At 32.9% G+C, this 27,071-nt stretch overlaps 1 protein-coding gene and 1 long non-coding RNA gene across 6 annotated transcripts in view; one reads left to right on the top strand and one right to left on the bottom strand.

The window, feature by feature from the left end:
* The window catches only part of Ogdh (oxoglutarate dehydrogenase Nc73EF), a 34,901-nt gene extending 11,876 nt beyond the window's left edge, over positions 1-23,025 (bottom strand). The window contains exons 1-17 of one of the 5 annotated variants that reach the window (XM_090107038.1): positions 22,882-23,025; positions 22,705-22,774; positions 21,357-21,479; positions 20,602-20,736; positions 17,479-17,629; positions 16,294-16,361; positions 12,055-12,187; positions 8,919-8,997; positions 8,357-8,533; positions 7,660-7,808; positions 5,737-5,822; positions 4,494-4,673; positions 3,778-3,958; positions 2,561-2,779; positions 1,756-1,949; positions 1,253-1,506; positions 753-865 (exon numbers count right to left, since the gene is read on the bottom strand). In XM_090107038.1, the coding sequence (XP_089963164.1) occupies positions 753-865; positions 1,253-1,506; positions 1,756-1,949; positions 2,561-2,779; positions 3,778-3,958; positions 4,494-4,673; positions 5,737-5,822; positions 7,660-7,808; positions 8,357-8,533; positions 8,919-8,997; positions 12,055-12,187; positions 16,294-16,361; positions 17,479-17,629; positions 20,602-20,736; positions 21,357-21,443 (2,206 nt within the window). In that variant the 5' untranslated portion in view covers positions 21,444-21,479; positions 22,705-22,774; positions 22,882-23,025. Of the gene's footprint in view, positions 1-752; positions 866-1,252; positions 1,507-1,755; positions 1,950-2,560; positions 2,780-3,777; positions 3,959-4,493; positions 4,674-5,736; positions 5,823-7,659; positions 7,809-8,356; positions 8,534-8,918; positions 8,998-10,106; positions 10,210-12,054; positions 12,188-13,803; positions 13,922-16,293; positions 16,362-17,478; positions 17,630-20,601; positions 20,737-21,356; positions 21,480-22,704 lie in introns of all 5 variants that reach the window. The other 4 variants (XM_090107039.1, XM_090107040.1, XM_090107041.1 and 1 more) reach the window with 4 other exon arrangements.
* A 1,100-nt stretch (positions 23,026-24,125) lies between these two features.
* On the top strand, positions 24,126-26,131 carry LOC149904709 (uncharacterized). The gene is made up of 3 exons (XR_016457254.1): positions 24,126-24,654; positions 24,885-25,184; positions 25,689-26,131. It is a non-coding gene; the product is annotated as an uncharacterized LOC149904709 (long non-coding RNA).
* Positions 26,132-27,071: the final 940 nt, after the last annotated feature.

Genomic DNA, 27,071 nt, shown 5'->3' with positions numbered 1-27,071 from the left:
AGAAACTAAAGGGAGATATGGTTAGGGGGCGGGGCCGGTGTCGCAGCAATATGCCCAAAAAAAGAACAAGCTGTAGTGGTGCTGTATACGTACGTCACTTACAATCTAGTGTGCGAACGAATAGTCGCTCTCATATTTTTGTGTGATGACACGCACACAACGCGAAGTATTGTTTTGATTCTGTTTACTGCAGTTGTGTGCGTAAATTTGTAATGAGACACGGTTTCGTACTCAGCGCAAGCGATTGGCATCTCTCTAGATCTCTATGGGTTTAATGGATCGAAACTATAGGCTAGTAAATAACCATGAACATATCAGGAAGAGTAATGACAGACGAACATTAATATTAAAGAATCGAAAATATAGGCTAGCAATTAACAATGAACATATGAAGAAGAAGTAAACAAAATTCAGATATTTTTTATCAAACAATTTATTCATTACTTTTATCTTATGTAATAAATATGTACTCCAAAATTTATTTATTAACATATTTTTTATCATGTGTATATCAGACTACATATAACCAAAATGGAACGAAGGTACTTATAAGTGGTTTTTCTCAATAAGAGAGAGAGACAGACAGAGAAACACGTGAACGCCGCACGGCTTACAACTATAGCAAAAAGTGACGTTACAACTTTTGGTCTTAATTTTTACAGTCTAGTTCCCTTTCGCAACGCGCGTTAAGGAACTTTATCCCCAAAATCTGGATTATGCAATTCTTACGTGAATATCACAGCGAATCTTACCATATTCAGAAAGTGAACTGTTACACACGGTGTATGGAGCTTGGTCGGGGTAGAGATGCGCCAATGGGCAGTAGGTGGCCTTGTCTACCTTTTGGTGGTGGAGCACGTGATGTCTGCGAAATAAACAGATTATTTTTTGTATAATCATATTCAATGAATCCATAAGAGTTCTGTTATACATTGCGAAAATTAACCTTATTACACTGCAAACATTCAACATCAATTATTCCTATGCTATCTTGCAATTTAGGGCCGATTTTTCAATGCTTGGATAAAACTTATTCATCGAATAATGTATAAAACTACCATTTTAAAAACGTATTCTAATTGCCCGTATTTGACAATTTACGTGACATTTTAATATATCGTGTAATACTTTATTGGACGGATAAGTTTTATCCAAGCATTGAAAAATCGGCCCTTAGATTGATAGCATATCTAAAGTCATCTCCACTGTTAATAATCACAGAGCTATTGGAATTTTCATAAACTTAACACACCTGTGCGAAAACGTGCCTCTTTCAACGTCCTCTCCGGACAGTCTCACATGGATACCCTCCTTCAGCAACGAACCAAACGCCATAGCCTCAGCGAGGGCCCAGTCCACTGTACGCTTCTCGACCATCTCCATACGCGACTTGAGAATACGTAACAGACCCTTGTGGATCTCGAACTCGGCCGCGTTGGGAGGCGGGCTGGAGAAACGCTTGCCGATGTGCACTAGGGTCTCTTCGACCACGCCGGTTGGGGACATCTGCGGAAGTTAGTAGAGAATTATACTATGCAATGTTTATTAATGTCTACATGTGTGACTGATTCTAAACTATGCTAATGTCGAGCATTGTTTTAATCAGAATTTAGTTAGAATATATTATGTATTATATACCAGACATCTTATTAAACAGCAAAAATATGAAAAGATAACAGTAAATTTCATGTTGAATGAAAGAAAGAGATTAAATAAGCCGACATAAAAAATTTGCATATTTTAAATAATTCTTACCTTAAGTGGGTCCTTGCCCTCAAAGAATCCAGACCAGGGTGAGTCGAGCCAGTCCTTGTACTTGATGTGGGTCTCCTGTTTCGCCTGGTTGTACGCGTCTTCGCAGATCTTCTCATATTTGTCTTTTACATCCTTTACTTCCTCAGCGGTCACAACGCCCTCGGTGATCAGTTGGTCGGCATAAATTTCAAGAACTGAACAAAAAAAAATAGAAATAAAATTGACTGTCAGAAAATAACATTGGAGCTGGAAAAGAAGATATACCGTAATGTTCATAACTTAAAAGTCTTAATAGGTTGAAGCAATTTTGTTGTCTTTTATTATTTATAATTCACAGCTGGAAATTCCCATGCACCACATGAGATCTCTATTAATTTGATTCAGATAATTCTCATGCATGTGTGTTTTAAAATTTGATTCAAACATAACAACCAGTTTTGTGTTATCTCTTAAATAATAGCTACTTAATTTTATCTGCATCTGTACTTTTTAAGCTATTGCATAGCTTCTATCGCGGGCCTTGAACGCGGGGACCGAATCCAGAAATTCCGTAACGAAAAACCTCACGATCCCCACTCCGACGGGCTCGGAGGTGTGGCTTGAAGGCATAGCATGCAATAGCTTTACCGCGGCAGTCCCCGAGGGCCACATATATTTTTATTTATGTTTATTTATTTAGTCGTCAAAACGTACCAGGCTTATCACTAATAAATTAATAATTGGTACTGAATTGAATTTACATCTCTCCCACTATTTTTTTAAAGTCAATTATTTAAACGATAGTTAGATCACTTAAATCACGTACCGGGCTTAGTGTTCCGTATCTTCTGGTACATGAGCGGCTGCGTGAACATGGGCTCGTCGACCTCGTTGTGCCCGTTGCGGCGGTACGACACGATGTCGATGACCACGTCCTTGTGGAAGGTCGCGCGCCACTCCGCCGCCACGTTGCACACGTGCATCACCGCCTCCGGGTTGTCGCTGTTCACGTGGAATATGGGGGCGTTCACTACGCGCGCCACGTCTGCAAACATTCAATATACGGTTAATAAATAGATCACAGAGGTTGGATATAGAAAAATGCTTGCCGATGACAAACGTTGTCCATGATACCAGCATATTACTAATTAGTTTAACAGTTTCAAACCGATGGAAAAATAATGTAAGTACTATATATAGTCGTTTATAAGGCATACTCTTTCTCTCTTCTCACACATGAAACAGATTACATATGATGAACCAGCAAGCAAGACAAGGCTTTTCCAATTCAATTCAATTACCCAACTTTCGTATTGTCAATATGGAGCGTGTACAACAAATATACAACTTAAAAAACATCTTATCTATGTATGAAAAATAAATTACGATCGATTGGCATGATGTGAAAAACATTTTTATATGTTCTATTTATTAGCAGAATGTATCTAAGATACTATTTAGCATAAATCCTCAACCTAAGTAACTATATTCAGCAAATAAAGTTTGTAATCAATTCGTCTATAAGATGGAAAGATTAGGCAGTTGACATAAGAATTAGAGCCTGTTACGCCGCTTGCTGATATTGAAGCCTATTTTACGAACTAATCATGATCGAACGTAGTTTCTGTAGTCATGAAAAATCTTGATATTTTATTTATTGAAGTGAAACTTCTTTATCGGGGTTGTAAAAAAATTTAGTGTAACATTTTTTCGTTACGCCTGACATTTTTCCGTTACGCGCCATCTTTTTCTTATCCCTACCACGCGTGATTCGACGTATTTCTGTAAAGTTGCATATAGTAAATTATTTTTTGAAAAATAAGGTCATAAAGAAGTTACACTTCTTACGTATGTACACTAGTACATGCACACATTTTTTTTCCTACAAAACATACTCAACAACAACATTACCTTAAAATAATTTTGATGTATTAATGCAATTAAGCAACTACATATTATAACGTATTTATACATGCTATGGTCCTTATACAGTTACATAATATTAATAAATGTATTTGGATAATTGACAAAACGTCCACTTACCGGTACAATAAGCAGAGGAACGCGAGTGCCTAGGGTCCGTGGTGAATCCGATCTGGTTGTTGACTACAATATGAATGGTTCCGTGTGTAGTGTACGCTGGGAGGTCTGACAAGTGCATCGTTTCGAATACTACGCCCTGGCCGGCGAAGGCTGCGTCTCCGTGGAGAAGGATGGACATTACCTAGTATGGAAATAGTAACCTATTGTGAACATAGATTCAATTTTTAGAAATTAATAAGTTTATTAGTAACTAGCGGTCCGCCCCAGCTTCGCCCGTGGTACATATTTCGCAATAAAAGGTAGCCTATGTTCTTTCTCAGGGTCTAAAGATTATCTGTGCCAAATTTCATCAAAATCGGTCCAGTAGTTTATGCGTGAAAACCATACATACAAACTTTTCCTCTTTATAATATTAGTATAGATAAATAATAAAATATGAAACTTGGTGTAATTATCATAATTGTATCATAAATAATTGAGTGAAAATTAACATTTTGAAGCAATGAGAAAATTTTGTGTTTAGATTGTTATTATGGTTGTCGTTCTACATCGCTTTAATCGCATTTTCTTACTAATGGGGACAATAATTTGCTACTGAATAATTCAAATTCAAACTTTCAACAGAACAGTTTCTTTTTTGCTATTAATTGTTATCACCGTTTTAACTTATTAAGGAAATTAACCAGCCCTTTCTTTTACCCAAATCCCATACATACCTTCTTGCCCTCATTATCTCCCCTATAGAACTGTTCCGCCCTCGTCTTGCCCTGCACCACTGGGTCTACAGCCTCCAAGTGAGATGGGTTAGCGCACACAGCGAGACGAATGTTCTTGTTCGTCACGCGGTTGAGACGCTCGATGTACGTACCCAAATGGTATTTGACGTCACCAGAACCCTGAAATATGTATAGGGAAAAAATCGCTCGAAATGCTTGGAAATAATTATGTTGTATTGGATGAGATGGACTTGAATATAATAGGAAATTCATATGAACACAGAATTTTCCCGGCTATGAAGACAGAGCCGCGTTTTTAATTTTACCATTTTTGTAAACTCAATAAAGATTTATTATTTGCTTATCGTGCGTGAGCAGCTGAATGCGGGTTATGAAAGTGATTTGACATTTAAAATTCAGCAACTTAGAAATTAATAAAATAATAGATTGGAGAGTTTACGAATGTCAAGCGGCAATGTATTCTGTCTCGTTGTGATCATTTTAATTAATTTCAAAGGAGTTATTAAAGCAAAAATTTGGGTTTTCGTTCAATTCAACATTGCACAAGGTTGAATTTATATTTTTTTTTGGTTTTATGGCATTCAAATGCTTTATAAATATAAATTTATAAAGAATAGAAAAAATTCGATCACGAGGCGGGACTCGAACCCGCATCCTTTCGCGTCATTCCGGGAGGATGCCTAACCAACTCAGCCACTCGTGACCCGCCAGAGCAATCGAATTTATTCTATTCTTTCAGTTTTATGTGTCTGAAGGGACACACCGCGCGCCATCTATTGAGATGATTAACAACCATTTCAACCAATATGAAGCACTTTTCAGTGAATACAATATTGTAACGTGGAACACGACCTTTTTTTGTTAAATTTATATTTTTTTTTGGTTTTATGGCATTCAAATGCTTTATAAATATAAATTTCCTTTCGCGCCATTCCGGGGCGGATGCCGAAATTGCGGAAAGGAAATGCGGGTTCGAGTCTCGCCTCGTGATCGAATTTTTTCTATTCTTTATAAATTTATATTGCACAAGGTTTTTCACACATACGTAATCCGGTAAAAACTTGCCACTCCCACGACGTATTTATTGTATGCAAATAGATAAGCTATCATTGCATATAAAAACGTTATCGTCCAATTAATTATTTTATTTATGTAACAATAACAATGTATTCGCGATATACATATACATACATGGTTTTACCCAAAATCAAGTACAACTTACGTCATCCTCGGCTTCTAGACCGGCGAACTGTGTGAACAGCTGGTGTAGTGGCTTACGGCACACGTTAGCCAACACATTGAGACGTCCTAGAAAAACAAAACACATATGTAAATAGGCAAAGACATAGACATACCTTTATATGGCACTAAAAAATAGAAAAGAATTGATTTTGATGCCAAAATGGTCCTCTCATCAGTATAAGTTGCAGAGAAAGTTAAACATCACGAATTATTCGACGTGCGGCTTAAACATCTGAGCATAATTGCCAGTTAATTACATATACTATATCTATAGCGATACATAGCTATACAGTATTTATTATATTTATCTAAATATGCACTTGTTTGCATGCCAGTATAACTGGCGAATGTACTGTATTTTACATTTTCCTTATAGTAATAACTTGTGAACCACATTTGAGCAAAAAAAGATATTTTTATTTATTATTTATTTATTTATCTTTACTTTATACTCCACTTTCATTACTGATGGGCAATAAATTATTGATACAAAGGAGAATGACCAAAAGTGGTCCAAATATCCACCACTAACGAGACCTATGTTGACTTATAGTCCACTAAATATAGAGTAACTTTCAGTTTAGCACAAAAAAAAAATAAGCTGTCAGTAAAAAGTTACGACCATATGAAAAATATTAATATTTGTACCCACAACACCGTGTATTCGTCATTCGTCTGCTTGCTTTCTTTACGTACTGTGCGAATTCTTATGTTTAATTCATTGCGACTTTGGCTATCGTTTACTGGACTTTTTCTGATTCTTTACTTGCGACCTAGGCTATATCACTTCGGACTTTCTGTTTTTGCTGATTGTTTTTTTGTGATAATACAAGTGGAAAGAAGAAACTGTGTTTGTTGCAATCATTCATTGTTACGAAGAAGGAATTATCAGTTAATTGAACAGTTTCTGGATAACTACCCGGGAACCGCTGAGCATATTCAAGAACTTTTGGCTGAACTTCCAGCTGCGAATCTAGACAATATTATTGTTGATGATGGTTGAGATATATAATGTTAATTTTTAATCATGTGTTTTAATTAGACACGAATAAAACTATTGTGTTGCTAAGCATTCTTGCGTTTTATTTCTTCCGGGCCTTTTAACAAAGTCTATTGCAGCGAGAACCTAACATGGGACACCAAGCGTTTTGACACGACATGTGTAGATTAGTTCAAAATGTCCAATGGACAGAATGATTTTTACGATGTTTTCGCATAAAAACGAAAAAAAATATGACTTTTCACTCAGTCATAACTTTTTACCGACAGCATATTTTTGATTGCGGTCTGGTTATAATGAATCAGTATTTAGTAGACTATTTTATTACATAGGTCTCGTTAGTGGTGGAAATTTGGACCAAGCTCCATACATTTTTGGTCATTCTCCTTTATTGCACATTTTTCTTGTTGCTTGCAATCAACACTATAAATTCCGAATGGAAATTTAAATAATGGTTTATTAATGATGTGAAATGATGAATATACATGTGTTTGTTTAAATTTAGTAGACTGAACTTGCTATTGTTCTTGTGTAGAGATAACGAACAGCTTAATTAGTATCAAACTGGAGAAATACCAGTTTGTGCTAAATCATACTGGTTTATGCAATTATATTAAGTGATAACTGTCATCCTTGATAATAATTTGCTGACGCATAATAATTATCTGATAAATCGAATCTGTCGAAACAAATCGTCCAAAAAAATGTAAATACTATATTATCAATTGTCTCTAATATAATTCATACTCTCTTATATTCAATTCAAAATACGTGTCCTTTAAAAAATCGATCAGTGAAACAGATGCATAATGCATCTTCCCCATACTCCAACTAGGGGACACGGGACTACAATTTTCTATATAATTCTGTTTGTAATAATTTCTAAAACAAAATGTATAATACCTCTGTGTGGCATTCCCATGATAATAGATTCAACACCCAGTTTGGTCGACACGTCAATAACTTGCTTCATGGCGGGAATCAAGATTTCACAACCCTCAAGACCGAAACGCTTTTCGGATGACCATTTCTTGGCCAGGAAGTTCTCAAATCTATAAAAAAGGTTTTATTAGCGTTTTATGTGATTATACTTCTACTAATCTACTTAAATGAGGAAATATTTGAAAGGAAAAGCTTTATTTATTTATTTATTCTAGTCTGTTTATCGTTATATAATACAAATAAAATAATTACACTCACAAAGAGATATTATAATTAGCATACAATATTTTTTACAGAATCTATTTATGATTATTTATTGGAACAAGTGTAATGTTTATTTCATTGATACAAGTGTTTATTAAAACAATACTTACTTAAATTACTTATAGTATTGATCCAAGAAATTTTATTGTTGTCATGGCCAATGATAACTTTAGTTTTAATGTGTCTTTATTATTACCACTCTATACTTATATCTTCACTTACCTATCTTGGATTCATAATAGACATATCATTCTAATACTAAAGTAACAATAACATTTTCACATGAAACAAAACTTCCACCCTATTACATAATAATATCTGTAAATTACTCGTCACCTATAATTCATTAGTGTTTTCATTTGACCAAATAAAAGGAAACAATATAAATCCTCACCCGGCGGATCTAGTAAGCCGTGCCAAGATCAGCCTCTTCTGGTCGGGGCTCATCTTGGTGACGTTCGGCGGCTCCATGCGCTGCCGGATCCAGTTGCATTGCTCCAACGAGTTTATGAACATAAACTCGATACCGATGTTGTTGCAATACGCTTGCTCCAAGCGGTTCAGGATCTCTCTGGAGTGGAAAGAAACTTAATGTGTAGGTTGTCTTTGACATTTACGGTATATTTTGACGTTATTGAGGAATTCAAATTACGTATATTAAAGGATACAATATAGAACTTAGAGCAACATTGATGTGAATAAAATTTAGAACTACACAATTTGTATGCTGTTTTAAATAAACGTTTGAGTGAATTATAAAGTCGTGACAAAATAAACTAAATATGACTAGCATTTCAATTGCTTAAATTGTTTTACTAGAAACGTAGCCGTAAGTTGTAATTACAATAATGCTGTAGAATTAACTATTCATCATTTTCCACTTATTTACACGGTAATTGATGATTGTTCAAAAGATAAGTAACATGTACTCAAGGATATATTTCCTTATACATTACCTCAACGGCAAGGCCTTTTCTTTTTCACCAATAAATGTCGTAGAAGGCAGTTTAAAAACTCTGTCCATGTCGGCTTCATCTAAAATTTATAGTGATATATAAGAGTAGGAACCTCAATCGTCAAACGTCATACAATTTAAGTAAGACATTAGGTAACCAAGAACAGAATTATAGAACTATTATAAAGCTTTGTACCAATTTTAACACTGAGACAGAAAATAAGAAAGCACACATAAAAGCAGATTTATAAGTGAAGTAATCATATCCCTTTACTAGCATTTCTCGGAGCATTACATAATAGACCTAATTCGATTACCATTGACTATTTTTTGCTAGCCGTCCCAAGCTCAACGTTAAATCGCAATAAACCAATAAACATATTATGATAAGGATGTGACGCAAAACGAATTTTACATTTTCACTTTTGTAGTCCACCTTGAAATGATAGTGTCCGAAATCAGTTGGAGTCGATCCAGAAGCGAGAAAACTAAATATAAAACACCAAGGTCACTTCACAAATCCCTGCCATAGTTTCAACCGAGTACACAAACAATTGATTTCATAAATAGGCATACCCAAATGGTCTTAAATACTTATATGTAATAAATATAAACAAGTACTTAAATAATAGATAATCATGCATAGTTTTCACATAATATACATAAACATTAAAGTGAAATATCATGCTTGTTACAAACAAAGTTCTAGCCGATATAATATATAGGTACATGCATATGGTGTACATGAATATATACATAATAATAGTAATGGCGTGCCACCGTTTTCTTGTGCATTGTATCACGTTTACGTATTTGTAATTTTGTAGTTACAGCGCTCAACCATTATATAACCAAACCTTAGGTTAGAAATATACTCGAAAATGAAAATTAAATTTACATGTTTTATACTACTCAAAATAAAATAAAGGCCATTGTGTTTAGCTTTTCTGGTGATGTTATTAGGTCTGAAGGAAATTGATTACAAGATGCTAAAAATAAATATGTATATAAAATAACTTATAAATTAAGTTCTTCTTGAAATTAATAACACAAGACAAGACTTTATGCAATACACAGGTGGTCCCCATTTAATTGAGAGTAGCGTATAAAAATAGTTTGGTCACTCTGTCGCCATAACTACGTCGCTTGTGGAGCGGCTAAGGTGCAATGCAGGTTCTAGTCTCCTTACCAAACCTGTAGCTGCTGTGTATCACCTCCCGGGGGTTTTTATCAGCTGTATTGAAGTTTGCTATATCCAATGGGTCGAGTTTTGCTATATGGTGTCCCCGGATCTGTTTTTTTAGGTTGATACTTTGGTTTAATAAAATAACGTTATCGAAAGAGTGGTGAAGTGGACCTCGTTTCAAAAATAATAGATAAAAAGCTTAAAATGATGGATAAATAAATAACGGAATTGTATGTTATTGTTTTGTTACATGATGTAGGTATGTATTATGGAATATAAAATAATAATTTAAAAAAAATCATAAGAAATAAAAATATTTAATAATATTGATGACCATGGAAGCAACAAAACCTCGTTTGTTCGACGAATAATTCAATATTCAGAATTGCAGAACCAAATATTCCTCCTGTTTGAAGATGTTAACAAAAATAAGTTTTACAAGGTTTTTGGACTCATTCTTCTTTGAGTGTAGTTTGTATTGTGTCCGTATGCTTAATATATGAATGTAATATGCCGTTTTTATGTGAATATCATTAAATATAGGAAGAGTGATGAAGCTGATAAGACAACATATCTGAAAATGATACCTGATACATGATTGATGCTTTTTCAATCAAAAAGAATCATAGCACATTATATAAAACATAATTTCCTACATATATCATCGCTATTTTTATATAGGATATTTATTTTCCAGTTTATGAGTATTTATACAAATTATATTTATTTTATTTATAGTTTGTCCACTACAATGACACGCCTTAATTTGCATAATAAAAGTATAACTTAATGTACGTCACCGAAACGCAAGAATCTAATTAACACATACAATAAACTAACTTTAAATTTAATGTCCTAGAATGTCACATATTTAAAACACATTGAATGAGTAAACTTTAAAGATAGGACACGTCCCCGTTCATTGTTCAAGTAAGTATTATTATTAACATAACACTTTAAATTGTACAGTACAAATATGAAATAAACATGGAATTTTTAATTATAATTGTCCCAAATGGTAGCCTAATAACCATTAGGCTAGTAAAGGAATATGGTTAAACACTGCATTATAATTTAATGAATGCTAAATGTTAATTTAAAACCTAATGTAAAGACAATCACAAAACATGAGCTGAATAGATCGATAGTAGTTAAATGATAAGACCGAAAATAAAAAAGCTAGTCTCAAGTTTCATAATGCCTTTGTAATTGCTTTTAATGTTATTGACATTTTATGTGTATTTAAAAAAATGTAAAAAAAATATACTGCTATAAAAAGCCCTGAAGATTTATATACCGGCTGTGTAATATCATACACATGCAAATGTGTATAAATCGAAGCTAAAGCCTTGCAATCTTTCATATAGCAGCACCAGCTTTCTTATTAATTATTAAAAAGTGCATAAAGTAATAATAACAGCATATTATAAGAAAACCCGGCACCGAAATATATCGAGTTTACCAATAAACCATACACCGTATAGTAATATTGTAAGCAACTAAAAGTCTACTGGCAATAAGCTTATAAGGGATTAACCTAGTATTCCAATTTCCCAATAGAATAAAGACGCAATTACAGATTGAAAATTAAAATAACCGCATCGGGTAGATCAATCAATGGATGACCATTTAATATCAAGATAGTCTAACTAGTCGTAAACGTAAACTAGTCTCAGAAAAGTGATCGAATCAAAAAGGACAGTAACGCTCAATTTTCATTAATAACACCATTCAATCTAATAACTGAATAACATAATGAATAAACCACGTTCAACTACTGGAGATCTTTCAATCATAACAATCGCTAATTGCCCACCACATACTTTAAACCATTTAGATTTATTTCATTTTCCTTTACCCACATCCCAAAAATCCTAGCCAGTCATCTAAACCCAAACCAAAAGCGGGTAGTTTAATGATCAATCGCAATGACGTCCGTATGATGGCATACCGAATCGCACGTGCTGCCTTATAACCGCCTCGTTGGCGAACGCGCGCAGGCCGCCGTGCCAGTCGCCGCTCGACACCGGGTCGCCGGTCGTAATGCCGAGCGGGTCGAGGTTCGCCACGAGGTGACCGCGCGACTACCCTCGGATAATTTGTTTGTTTAATTTGGTTAAACACATTGAAGGGACATGTGCAATGTGCATGGACATTGGTTTTATTGCCAATCATTAAATGTCAAAAATTCAATTCAAGCGCCAATAATTTATATGAATTATACTTGAAAATATACGCAAAGTACACATCGAAAGAGACAGGTACGTAAGTATTGTTTTTATTACTAATAATCCAATGTTTTATCAACATCATATAATTTATGTGAATCAACAAGTGAAAACATTACGCAATATCCACATAGTAAGAGACATTTACATGGACATTGTTTTAATGGGTGCTCTTATGTTTACCACCTAATCACTGTATTGAAAAGCACTTTATCAAGATTGTCCGTTAAAACGTGTACAGTCACTAAAAATATGTGTATACATAAGTGTACAAATGCCTACATTATTAGTTCAACGTGTATCCATCTCCCAAAACAACGTTCGGTTAATGAAACATAAGCTTATTAAATAAAAATATTTCGTATCATCAATCCCAGTTAATTAAAGGTTATAACTTATAATGGCTGAATATATTATAAATAAATAATAATAATCAAGAGGAATACGGAGACGTCGCGTCGACTCAAAATCTTGGATAAGTATTAATTGAGACTAGCAATTCTTAAAGGTCGGTCTATGAATACATGATTGCATGACAATGTGGTTAGTATAAAACACAACGTTCCTAGATAAGGTTAATTTAAAATGGTATTTGATTATTTGTTACCATCGTATAATTTCTACACAAGTTGTTATACTTTGAAACGAGACTACAGCAAAAAAATCTGTTGAAAATACTGCTTATATTATCACATACATGCAAGGTACTATAAGACTTATTGGTTTTAACTAATATTGAAACCTTATTCAATACCAAGCGCAACCGATAACTCTACATAAACTATTTGTTAAATTAGTATTTAAAATAATATTGAAAACAATCACCAAGAAATTTATATGAACAAATAATTGAGAATATTACGCAAAATATACTTCATATCGCGTGGTTAACGACAGAATATCAGAATTTGTAAATTCCTTCTATATAAGTTGCAATGTGCTCTACTTTAAAGAATGTAATCTAATTCAAATTTATAAAAAGAAGAATTTTCAAATTCTGAATCCAAAAAGGTGTATGTATGTAATAATATCGGCAAAGACGACAAAGCGATACGATATGCACCCCAGTTATCGCAAGTGATTGCTTTCAAACGCACGGCAGCGACATGTCACTCGTAGTGTTGCAAAATACTCGAGGCACAAAACTTTTCATTAAAACGACTTAACTAAACTGGCTCCACCAACGTAGCCGGTTTAGCAGTCATAAAAACTGGCACAGTTAATATTTTTGCATTCGAATTTCTAAATAAAATGTAAATAAGCACAACAGACATAGTTTTATCAGTCCACTTTCTTCGAACTTGAGTCTATCTTATCATTGAATCGCGCCATTGCTTTGATTCGATAACAGTGCTGCAACGGTGGCACATAGCGACAAGGGCGAAAAACATGTAAATCGTTTAATATTTTGACGTGTGTCTCGAGTATTCGCAACACCAGCCACTCGTGACTCGCGAGCGTATGCTGCGTACCGAAATTGAAATATTTCCTCATGATGAGTTCCGAGTTGGGCGCCCGCATGCCCAGTTGGGGCAGGTTGGCCGTCTTGATGCCCAGCGGGTCCACGTCGGCCGCCAGGTGCCCGCGAGCCTGCCACGCACCCGCCACCACACGTTAGCCCACGAGTCCACGACACGACCCAACGTACACACTAAATCGCCTTCGCGGAAGCGCTTGGGAATATATGGGATAGGGGAATTTTTTGGAGTAGAAAGACAAGAATACTGAGGATTTCCCTTGCCGCCTTAGGAATATATAGGACTGCGTGTATTGGAGCTGTTAACGGTGTTAAAAAGATAGTTACTGTTGACCAGATAGTCTTAAAAAAGCTAAAAGTTCCGTTATAGAGATGAAGATGTCTCTATTACTTACACAGAGAAATTAGACCACATAATTATCAGGATCAGGAACTTAAAGAGAAATGGTTAATGGAATTACCATGGGATATTTTAAATTACATTTTCGATAACATAAAATGGACTCTATATTCTGAATGGATTCTATAATATTATTGCATCAAGGGGGACCCCGGGGAAATCATATTTCAGGACTATATGGTGGATTGCTCGTTGACATGTTTGATGTTCATAAAAAGGGAAAGATTAAAACTTTAGTCAACAAAACTTCGATAGAATTACAATCAAATCGAACAAATAAAGAACCGAATGAATTTTTTTTTGTTTTAGCCCAACTCCTACTTTAATAAATAATTGAGTATTTGAATTAAAAAAAAATATTGATTTTTTTTATGTATTTTGAAACTTTATTATTAATAATATTGATATTTAATACAAATAACTTCAAAAAAATTTTTTTCCGTTAATTATAAGCAATTAAAAATTGATGAAATTTGAATTAGAATCACGTGACTACAAACGCGCCATGACTGGTCACCACAGTTGTGACGTCATAATGTTATAGCTATGTATTAACTGCATACATAGCGTTTACGGCTATTACACGTGACTAGACAATAATATTGAAAGTTTATTGCTAAAATACGATTTGTTAGTTGGTTCCGAATTAGTTAGTTAGTTACGAAAAAAATAAGAATCATCAAGAATAGATGTTGATATATTTATCACCGATTTTTGTCAGGAGTTGCCTTTGTAGTATTCGTACATAATGGTACAAAACGATAACTTTTGAGGTTCGCCATTTTTAATATAAATTTAAGTTATATAATTAACAATTAATATATTTAATATGTAATTTAATAATGACAACAAAATTAAATAGATCAAAACACTGTATTAACACGCTTTTATTAGCTTCACCTGTATGTTTGTATGTAACAGAATCCTTTCGAAGTTTCGACTCGATTTTGACCCACTTAAAACCGACGGATTTTGTTCAAATTTTGAACACTTATCAAGGTCCGATGACAATACAATAATATCATAAATTTATCCTGATAAGGATCGCCAGGATCAGCTTAAAACATATGTTTGTATGTAACCAATTCTCCTTTCGATTCGATTTAGACCCACTATAAACCGACGGATTTAATTTAAATTTTGTATACTTATAAAAACCCGGTAACAATACAATAATTTCATAAATTTACCTTATTATCCTGTTAAGTATTTCAAACTATATTTATTGTTCTATCAACTGCAATGAGTGAAAATTAACATTATGACGTCACACGCGCTTGGGTGACGCTTCGGGAGTTGCCGGCGTGTCTTCGGAACTGGATTCAAAGACTAATTTTTATTTTGAAATAACTTTTGAATTATTGCAAAAAAATAAAAATAAAAACAGTTTTGCTATAAAACTAATATATAATCTTTCCATTTATCACAAAAAAATTTTTAATTCAAATACTCAATTGGAGTGTTAATAATTATTGATTAAACCCATGGACTTAATTTAACTAATTCGCACGTGAGCGTGTCATGAATACCATGTCAATGCCAATGCAAAAGGAAATACGTGACCGGGAAAAGGGATTTTAAAAATGGCTTTGAGCGTTTTAGTGTGTATCGCAATATGAAATTGTAAATGTATTTACATCACTATGTCAATATTATTAATTGTTGAAAGTATCCAATGAACTCGCATTGCTAGGTCGTGTCGATCAATTTGAACGCCCTCGAGAGTGCCAATAAATACCAACATCTAATTCCTCCCAATACTCGCAGACAAACAATCTAATAATGTGTGACCAATTTGTTATTGTGTATAACCATGAGTAAGGTTGCCCCCAACAATTAAAAAAAAATGGCTGAACAACCCATTGTGTTTAAACATTGTCTTTTTCAAGCAATCATACGTGAATGTATCAAGACGTGAATATTGTTATTTCTAATATGTAATCCAAAAGTAATATAAGATAATCTATAAAATATATTTCAACATGTCGTTTAAATTGGACAGGGAACAAAAAGTTTAACTTAAAAAGGTTGCAAATAAAAATAATGTGTGCAATACATAAAATTACAAATAGAAACATTGTTCACCTGATAACTCCTGATGATCGCCTGCACAGCGAGATGGTCGTCAATGATCTTTTCGTTAATTGGTGAACCTGTGGGAAAAATCATTTCAAACCAATTGAAATAAAAAATAATTAAAATTAAACATGTCATGGACGTGTGTCACTGTGGATGCCCTCTGCCCCAGCTAGGGGACACAGGAACAAGTGAAAAAATAAGTCAAGTAAGTCATGTCATGGACGCCATTAAAATGTTATGACGAGTTTTGTATAAAAAATATATTGTTATCTGAAGCCCGCATCTTTCTTTTAATTAAAACCATACATTATGAAGAATTCGATCAGATCTAAACCGGAATTTAATATAGTTAACCGTAAACTGACTAAATTCTTTAGGATAGTGGATTACGGCCCTTACCCCCATAGATATAGCGGAAACAATCTTATATAATTAATATAATATCTTGTTTTTTGGACATGCCATTAATGTGGATTTAGCATGATATGCGATATAGACATAACAAATAGAGATAATGAGATAAACCCAACAAATGCTTAACATGACGTTGATACAAAATAATAACGCCCCAGAACGACACATCGTGGACGCAATGCGGGCAATGATTAATGAAGATAGGTTATCTAAGATAACCGTATAAACAAATCCAAAAAAAAACAATACTAAAAAATGTTAAGGAATATACCAGAAGTGCTTTGATATTTATCTTTTGAAGGGCATCTCTATTTTCTGTACTTTAAAGTTTTTAAACAGTGACTTGATTTTGAAATGGCACTGTGTAACATAATCTGCGTATTCATTATTATCTGTGTATATCGCAAAAGCGATCCATTACGAATCGGAAGCGAAACAGTGAACTATTGAATAACTCTAATTGTGATATGTCATTTAATACAGCATTTTTTTTTTTCATTAAAACCAACTGGACACAATCCCATACAGAAACGAACTTAAAACTGACCTGAAATATGTTTGTCAAATCCCAGTCACAAAACGTTTGAAAAGCGATAAATTTTAACAATCTAAGCATCATAATACATTCAACCTTATTTGGATGAACAACAGTTGGATTTACATTGTTTCTCACTGATTATGTATCTAATTATTATGAATGAGAGAAGACAGCATTAAAAATTTAATAACCAAAGATCATAAAAAATACACTTATAATCAAATTAAAGTTTGACTTACCCGAGGCAATAGAGGGCATACCACCAGCGGCCGGAACGAGTGACGTCAGAGGGACTTCATTTTTAGAGTACGGCGCTAGATTGGGAGGAGGTGTGTACGCGACTCCGGGTTGCGCACCGTTTGTCGCGTTGCGGAAGAATGCGTCCCATGACTATATGAAATGAATTAACGATAAACAAAAGTATGGCGGTAGTTTGAAAAAATTACTAAGCGGAAACATAGGAGTTGTACTTGCTAAATTTTTTGAGTTCGATTTTTTCGAAATCAGATTTAAATTTAATAAATAAATTGAAAGTTATTTTTAATCAGTTTTTTATCAAATATTGGTCACTGACAAACATGGCAAATATCATTTGGGAAACAAAGAAGAATTACCTAATTTTAACATTTTCTTAATTTTACAACATGTCACACCTCCGATTTCATTTCCAGATTTCTTAGATAATAATATATTCGTTAATTACGGTGAGTTTTTGCTTTGTATAACGTCATAAAATTGTATAGTTTCGTGAATTTCATTAAGTTTATTCTATTTATAGAAAAATTACCAAATTTTTTTTCTGCTTTGCGAGTTCTAAAACGTTGTTAATTTTACGAACATGATTTTCTTATAGAAGTTTTATGATAATGTGACTGTAGTAGCGCGACAATCAATAGTGGAACATACGGATCGCAGATGTTATGTAACCGCCGGCGAACTATGTTATACATAGATGTAATACACATGGGTATACCTCAAATGGAATCAAAATGTTTTCACAATGAATTTATTTGTTTATGTTTATCCTATAATTAACGCGACAGTAGCAAAATAAATCGAAACATCTAGACTTCTTTAAGCTCATGTTTACAACGGCCCTTAATGGACTGATGCCAGAGAAATATTTTCATACTTTCCATTTCGTTCCCTGGTATTAAATCACATTAATATCAATCATTGAAAAGCATCAGTCATATAATTTTCAATCAGTCGTTAGACATTCTTAAAGCTCTAAGATAAACATAAAATGCATAAAAAAATAATAACAACACATACAAATAGGTCACGTCAACCCATGGTGTCACTTATTACAATCTCATGGAGGCGAGACGGTCGAAGTCCGGTGATAAGAAAGAGGTAATTATCTTCGCAATTATAATAAAACATTGAGAAAATCTTTCGATAACCTTTAACGCCAATTAAACAACGTCTATCTATATATAGTTTTATATAGTAAAGCGATGCTAAAATGCCAATATTTATTATTTAACTACCTATAGAAAAATAAGAATTGCCTGAACGAATTTCCGCTGTTAAACCTAAGCTTGCGAAATAAATAACGATTTGCTTAAAGTAAAATCAGTCAAGATACACGATACAAAGTAAATAAAGATTAGCATTCTACGGGAAATGAAGATTCTACAATCTACATGAAATATCTCACAAAGCAAATTTATAGTCGTGATGGATTCGTTTATGACAAGGTCATTTAGCTTTAGGTTATTCGAGCGTCAAGTTTAAACTGGATTAAGTTAGATAACTCCTGCAAATGAATAAGGCACGATCCATAATTTCATCGCACTGCTCCGAATATTCAAGAGGAACGATATCGAAGAGAGACAAATCGTATTCTATGTTATAGAAACGAAATTTTAAAAGTCTCAAATGCTAATTTCTATAAACCTATAATTCAACTATAGACCCAAAATTCTTTGTATAAATTAAAGAAATTAAGAAAAGGCATAAACAATTTACGAATGCATTTGCTAAGCCGTTTGTTTATTCAATTGTATGCTATAAAACACCATATTTAAATGAAATTACTTATACATAATAATGTAAAAAGTTTATCTCCAACAGACACCCTGCTAGACAAGTGGACTAGACAGTAGACATATTTATTACATTATTAACACTATCATTGATAAAGTAACCTTATTTGTAAGTGCTATTAAAGCTATAATGAAATCATTTAAAGAACACAAACATTGCAATTACAGTACATATGAGAATAAGAATTAAGTTTTATATTTTTGGTTTTATGGCATTCAAATGCTTTATAAATTTATTTATTTTTTCTATTCTTTATCCACTCAAGTGCGGGACGACCGGGAGCCGGTCGATCCACATTCAGGGGCTTGTGCGTTGCGACCGGCTCCCGGTCGATCAACAGTCGTGGGTTTTGCGTTCGCTTTATAAAACGGTCTAATAACCTTCCTCTTTCTAACTTATATGACATGTTAAGGAAAGAACAGGCTAGCTATAAATCAAGATAACAACATAACCACATGATTTAAGTGGCCCACTTTTCATGACACATTGAGTAGGTAGTTTTTTGTACAAAAAAATAAACAAGGAATGTGTAAAAAAAATGTATGGGAGGGTATGATGTTTTTATTTTCTCGTAAGAAGAGTGTAACAAAGGATCAATAAATATTAAAATCTCACTGAACAGCTGTTTTAATTTTTTATTAGCAGACAAAATGTAACAAAAATTACAAGGGTACATTTGCTTTGACTTACAAGTTGTTTTTATTTATTTATATGTTACCATGTTTTGACAAGGCATAGACTATTTTATTATCTATGAATATACATACTTGCAAATGTGCTATTGATAAAGGAATCTGAGATAATCGACTTTAAAAAAATATTGGACCGCCAAAAACCCCAACTGCGGCGGCACCGGGAGCCGGTTTCGCACATGACCCGATTTTTGCAAAATGGCTCCCGCACTTGAGTGGTTATTAATTTATAAGAATTAAGTTTACAAGGATGTTATGTTTATCATTGAACTTGACTTCGGTAATTTCCTAATTCCACTTAATCAGTTGTTACAGGAAACACTCTTTAAAACCACAAATGTTTGTATTCTTGATCATTTTCCTTATAAGAATTAATATTGATGACCTAAACGATTTTTACTCTATTTTATTTTTACTTTTTTGTTGTTACTACCAGATCATTACTTCAATAACTCAATTTTTTTTACTTTAATAGATATCAACTAATGCAGTGGTTCAAATAATAACTAACATATCATTACCATCATTACAATTCTAACAAAAAAAGTTTTCCTTATATACCTTGGTTATATGATTAGAAATTACTTTGGAATTACTGAAAAAGAGGTAAATACTTACGGCATGTACAGAGTTGGGGTCTGTCAGCCAGTTATTGTACATAGTCTCAACGTACGCTGAGCTTGATCCATTGAGGAAGGGTTCTGCCGCTGTTGAACTTTTGAGCCTGTTGGCGCTTACTGTCATAGCGGCAGGCTGTGTGTCAAGAATTAATTAAAACATTATGAGCCAGCTTTTCTAATAGCCGGGTAAAATTATTTCGTAGTAAATTAACATCATCAAATTTCAAAATCATGTTTTTAAAAAAATAAATCAATAAAACTTAAGCTTTTACAAACTTTCATTTATGAGGTGTAAAAATAGAATTAGTAAGCAAATACAAAAATATATATTTTTATAATATGTTATATTAGTATAGATAACTAATAACATAAAAATTATTATCATACTAAAGAGGCTTGTTTCCTCGTCACTGATTACACAATCATAAGTCAAATGACTCATCAGTTAAAATGGTGGCAATTTAAACTATGATATTGTATTTATTGAGACCATGAAATTTTTTACAAAAATTTCACTGACATTCGTGCTCAGGCTATCTGTTGATAAGGCAATAGAAAAATACATTTTAGGTCAATGTTATTTTTTTTATCATTGATATTATTCATTTAAACATTTGTCAATGTCATGAAAACATATTTTTTGTCTGTTTACACTTCTTTAATATCATTGCCTGATTCAGTTTGATATTTCTAAGTAGAAATGTAAATAAGTTAGATAAATTATTGTAATAGATATGTAACATAAGTAAATACCTGTGGTTTTTTGATCAGCCATGATGCAAATCGTTCTGTACTGCCTATTTTATTTGAAGCCTGAAGCATTAATCTTGCCCGATGCATGTTGTCAAATTTGTGTGTACTTCTTTTTTAATTTATCTGCCACAATAAGAGAAATAATTTCAAATCTGTTAACTAATAAGAAACATGAAGAAAGTTAAAATGCACAAATATGTAATAGTTTGTCTATTTTTTGCAATATTTATCAGAATAAAGTATTCAAAACTCATATTATGTTATTAAAAAAATGTTATTTAAAAAGGTAAGAGAACAACAAAATTACTGTTTAGCCAAATTTAAAAAATATCAGTTTATTTTTTCATTTTATGAAATCTTTTATAGACAGTTATTATATAGAAATGATAAATAATTACAAAGCTTTATGTAAACATTAAGCCTTATCATTTAATATGAATAATAAAGAAATAATTCTATCATATAAGATGAATTTTATGCTAGAAAGTAGGTCATTGTAATGTTTACAATGTCACTATAACTGGCACATTGACAAGTATTCTGATTTATATTTATATTTTATCTGTATTTATAACTTTCTCAATAGGTATAAAATCAAAGTGATAATTAGAATGCAGTTGAGTATTTCATTACTGTTTGTGGACTTACTTGTTAAAAGTATTTTTCTTAAAATTGACTAGAAAATTATCTTAACTACCTTAAAGAACATACTTTTTGCAAATTTTTCAAATAACATAGGATATATTTATTATGACACCAGCTTCATGAAAGTTCATTAATAAACATTTCCTATACATATATTATGTACTAGCGGTCCGCCCCGGCTTCGCCCGTGGTACATATTTACGTTTTCTCTACATAAAAACCATCCTCGTACTTCAAGGAACATAATAAAAAAAGAATTATCGAAATCGGTTCAGCCGTTCTCGAGTTATGCGCTTACCAACACATTTTGCGATTCATTTTTATATATAAGAAGATATGTGTGTATGTATATTTTTTTATATATAGCTTTATTTTTTAATATTTAACACTACTATAAAATTTAAATTTTAAATAGTTCTCATAGGACAGTAGGGTAAAGGCATGAATGACATTCCAAAATAAAGGTTATGTTTTACATGTTATACCTATTGAACATAAAATCTTTACAATAAGTATACATATATTATAAAAACAAAAAACATATAAAAATATTAAAATTACATTTATAACAACCATTAAAGATTAAATAACCAGTCTATTGAGTACCGATATGTGACAGTGATAAGAAATGCAGCAGCTTTATATCGGTCTTACTAAATCGTAATTGAACTTTTAATATTGCAAATATCCTCTTTTTACATACCTGAATTATTTCAAAATATGATGATCAATATCGAGGTCCCGTGATTCAAGGTTACATAACACGCTCCTTTCTATTACGTATAAAATGAAATGTTAGCACTTACACCTTGGCAAAATTGAAATGTTCGTATTTATACACCAATTTCTCTAATAACAGCGTTTTAAAATTTATTGTTACCTCCAATATTGAATATACTATTTGACTAAAAATACTAAATCAATTTCGAATTAGTTCAAATAAAATACTCGAACATCTTTATTTCCAATAAATTCGGGCTTTTCCTCCCCCACAGATAAGGACTGAGACCTGAGTGAACGACACACAGAAAATTGAGAAAGAGAGATAGTGTTGCAAGGTGTAGCCATCTAATTATATTTTCTAGTACTGAGTCAAGATAAACATACACGAATTTTGGAGAGATATTTAGAGTTAATAGCGAGAAAAAACAATGAAAAAATACAAAGTTAGAATGCCATACGTAGAAATTAGAAACCTAATAAATTATACTGATATACTTACAGAATATTTAGTATTTATTTATTGTGAAACGAGTTCTAGCAATAAGAAGACTAATTAATTGTTTTAGCAATTAAGTCTACCTATGCTAGAACTCGTTGCTCATTGCTAAAACAATTAAGTCTTCTTATGCTAGAACTCGTTTCAAATAATTTTTATTCTAGTATTTAGAATTAAATGTTTGTTATGTAAACATAAAGAATTGTTCCAAAAATGCATTCAAGAATGTACACCTCCTATCTTTGAGTATATAAATCTATACTCAATAAACTCCTATTATTTAATTTCTACTCCTATTTTATAATTTTTTGGATTGTCATTTCACTTGGAATTTGGACGCCTTTTAGAGATCAGTTTTTGACAAAGGTTTTTGAACCATCGTTGTTCTTTAAAAAAAAGTTCCTTGACCGTATTTTTTGCAAAATATTTTGCGTCATTCCATAATCTTTTTTTAACACAGTGCACAGTCTAGTTTTGTCTTAATTGACCAATTCAATTCAATTCAATTTCTTCGAAGGGTGGCAATTTTGTTTAAGTACAAATATTTATTACTAATCTGTGATCTATTTGTCATTGTCACTGACAGGGGTCAGTGTCAAATGTCAAATATTCATTATTTGAGAACCAGGCCTGCGACAGCTTAGTTCCAAAAAAATTCGCCAAGCGCTAGTTTCGCGAGCCTTGTTGGCAGCCATTTTGTATCGCTATTTGTCAAACTCAAATGTGTCAAATTTCAAAATGTCAAACAGTTACCTACTTATTTATTTATTTATTTATTTATAAATACTTATTGTGTTACTTATCCACAGTACCTATTGTAACAGAAAGAAGAAGGCAATGAGATATAATATTATACACAACCAGTGAAAACTGAAAAGAATTTGGCGTTGACCATAATGAAGGAAAGCCCGAAAGGATATCGGTTGCTCCAAAAAATATTTAATTTGCCCAGTAAACGAACTTTAAATCGTTTGGCTGAAAATATCATTTTCAATGTGGGGCTAAATGACAATATTTTTCGAGTAATAAAGCACAAAACACAGAAATGGGACACAAAGAAGAAACTGTGTTCTATTTTGTTTGATGAGGTTGCTTTTACACCTCATCTCACTTACGTTGAGTCCCAAGATGAGATAAGAGGATTTAAAGACTTTGGGTATGGAAGAGTACTAAGATTTTGCGATCATGCCTTGGTATTCATGCTAAAAGGAGTGTGTTCAAACTGGAGACAACCTACATTATTCTTCTTTTGTGAGGGAACAACTGTAGGTGCTACAGTAGTTAGAATTTTAAAGGAAGTGGTCACTAAAGTGTCAGAGTCAGGACTGATACCTTTAGCTCTTGTATGTGACCAGGGCTCGACTTTTAGAACAGCCATAAATATGTTGAAATTGGAGACTGCACGCAAAAGGATTTTAAATGATGAATGCAATGGTGAGTAGATAAAATCTCTTTATGAATGAATAGCCCTTGCATGCACATTGTCTGCTTAGAAGTTGGTAAACACCTGGGATAAAAAGTACCCATCAACATTATATCTTAATATCCATCTGTATGTTAGTACATGTCATATGTCACCTGTGTGCTTATTTTCATCTGTAATCTGACCTGTAATACTTGCATCAAATTAACTTGTTGAACTCAATATACTTTTTTGTTTGCAGATGGAACTATTGAAGTGTCAGGACAATAGTTAAGTGTAGTGTTTGATCCCCCACACCTACTTAAGGGCCTAAGGAACAACCTGCTCACGAAAGACATGCTCTTCAAAGGCCAAGTTGCCACATGGAAGGATATACAAACAGTATTTTATGCTGATTGCCAACTAGGTCACACTAGAATGCATAAAAAGCTGACAGAGCACCATGTTTATGCAGCAAAAATGAAGAAGATGAAAGTTAGTGTAGCTGCCCAAACTCTGAGTGCAACAACCAGTGGAATGCTTAAATACACTGCATTGTTCAGTAAGTATTTACTCGGTTATCAATATGCATTAAGTATCTAAAAATACTAAAATTATCCTCTTAATCACTCACTCGCTTTACTTTTATTTATTTATTTACGGTCTCCAACTTAATAAACACCATGAATTCACACTATGTAAATACTTATTAAAGAATTAGGTTCTTAATCATATTTTACAATTTAGTCTTTATGAGTCAATAAGACATTCAATTCAAACTAATGTATGCTTTCTTAAGAGTCTTATAGAATAGAAACAGTAGTTGTTATTTTTGTTTATATTTTTTATGTGTTACTAGTTTTTGCCTGCGTTTATTCTACATATATACCTGCCTCTTGAATCACTTGTACCTATCTATTAACAAAAACCGCATCAAAATCTGTTGCGTAATTTTAATGGTCTAAGGTTCTAAGCACACAGGGACAGACAACGGGAAGCAACTTTGTTTACTACCTATGTAGTGATACTTATCATGTGATACTTATTTAATTATGTAATATTTCAGAAACTACAGCCTCAGGTCAAAATGTCAGTGAGACAATGGCCACAACAGGCGAAGCTGTGGAGTTCATTGACAAGCTATTTGATAGCGTGAACGGTTCTCGAGGAAGCACTGTCCGGGGCAAACTGCGTGGACCTATAAAGCCGAAAACATATCAAATTTTCAGTTTTTGGACAGAAGCCAAACAAATATTGAAAAATATTAAATTTATTGATACAAATAGCAAGAAAGCTCGCAAAAATAATAAAATCTATAAGGTTCGAGTTCCTTCTCTTAATGGATGGGTTACAACTGTAGAGAGTTTTGAAAGGTTGTCTAAACTGTTGTTCGAAAAATATGAAATAGAATATTTTTATCCTAGAAATGTAAATCAGGATCCTCTAGAGAACTTTTTTGGTAGGATCAGAGCCATCAATTATAGGAATGTCAATCCTGCTGCAAATACATTTATGAATTTGTTAAATCCTTACTGATGTCCAATGTTATGGGTCCACATTCGATATACACAAACTGTGAGGATGATGTAGGAGACACAGTAGTTGATTTGTTAAAACTCATACCCTCATCCAATGTTGATGAGAGTTCCTCATCAACATTTGATGAGGATAAAGAAAATGCCATGTGTACTAGACCCATAATATCAATAACAAATAACATTAGCAGCAGCAATTGCAACCAATCTCTAAACCCAGTCAATGAAAGATTGCGCGTGCATTCTTCTGCATATACAGCGGGGTATATGTGCAGGAGAGTGACACAAAAATTTTAGTGTAGGAGATGCTCTGAGACTTATACCCAAAAAAACAGAGATTTATTTCACAAATGTATCGAACAAAGAGAATACACCCTTTTGAATTACAATTTAACCTATCCATCAAAGAAATTTTTAATGATCTATAGGGATATCTTGGGCCTTATACATGATTATTTGAATACAAAAGATGTTTAAAAAAACATTTAAAAATATAAATATTAAAACAATTTGATATAAATTGGTTGGGGTGTACACATCACAAAACAGAAGTAAAGGAGTGGTTGCTCAATTTAATGATGCATGTGCATAATTGGTGCAACATAATAAATAAAATTTTAAAAGGAGGTGTACAAGAAAAACTTGTTAAACAGATGTGTGCACCTCAACAAATTGCCTTTGACAAATATAAAGCCCATGGGCTGAGGAAAACTAAATAAAAAACTAAAATCTTAAATTTTGTTTTATTTTCATATTTCTTTCGTTATATTCGTATCCATTGAACGTAACGAAAGATACTTTGAACCTAGCAATTTATAGAATTATCCCTACTAAAAATTTCCGTGGTACATCACTATGCTATCGATATTCTATGCGTCATCGTGGCTTTTATAGCTCGCTGTGGGTCATCACTA

The sequence above is a fragment of the Colias eurytheme genome, chromosome 11 (assembly GCF_061535395.1).
Source record: "Colias eurytheme isolate Ceu_HAF_F1 chromosome 11, ilColEury1 Martin Lab GWU primary, whole genome shotgun sequence".
Lineage (NCBI taxonomy): Eukaryota > Metazoa > Arthropoda > Insecta > Lepidoptera > Pieridae > Colias > Colias eurytheme.
The sequence above is the reverse complement of the archived record's forward strand: the minus strand, read 5'-3'. Positions and strand labels throughout refer to the sequence as shown.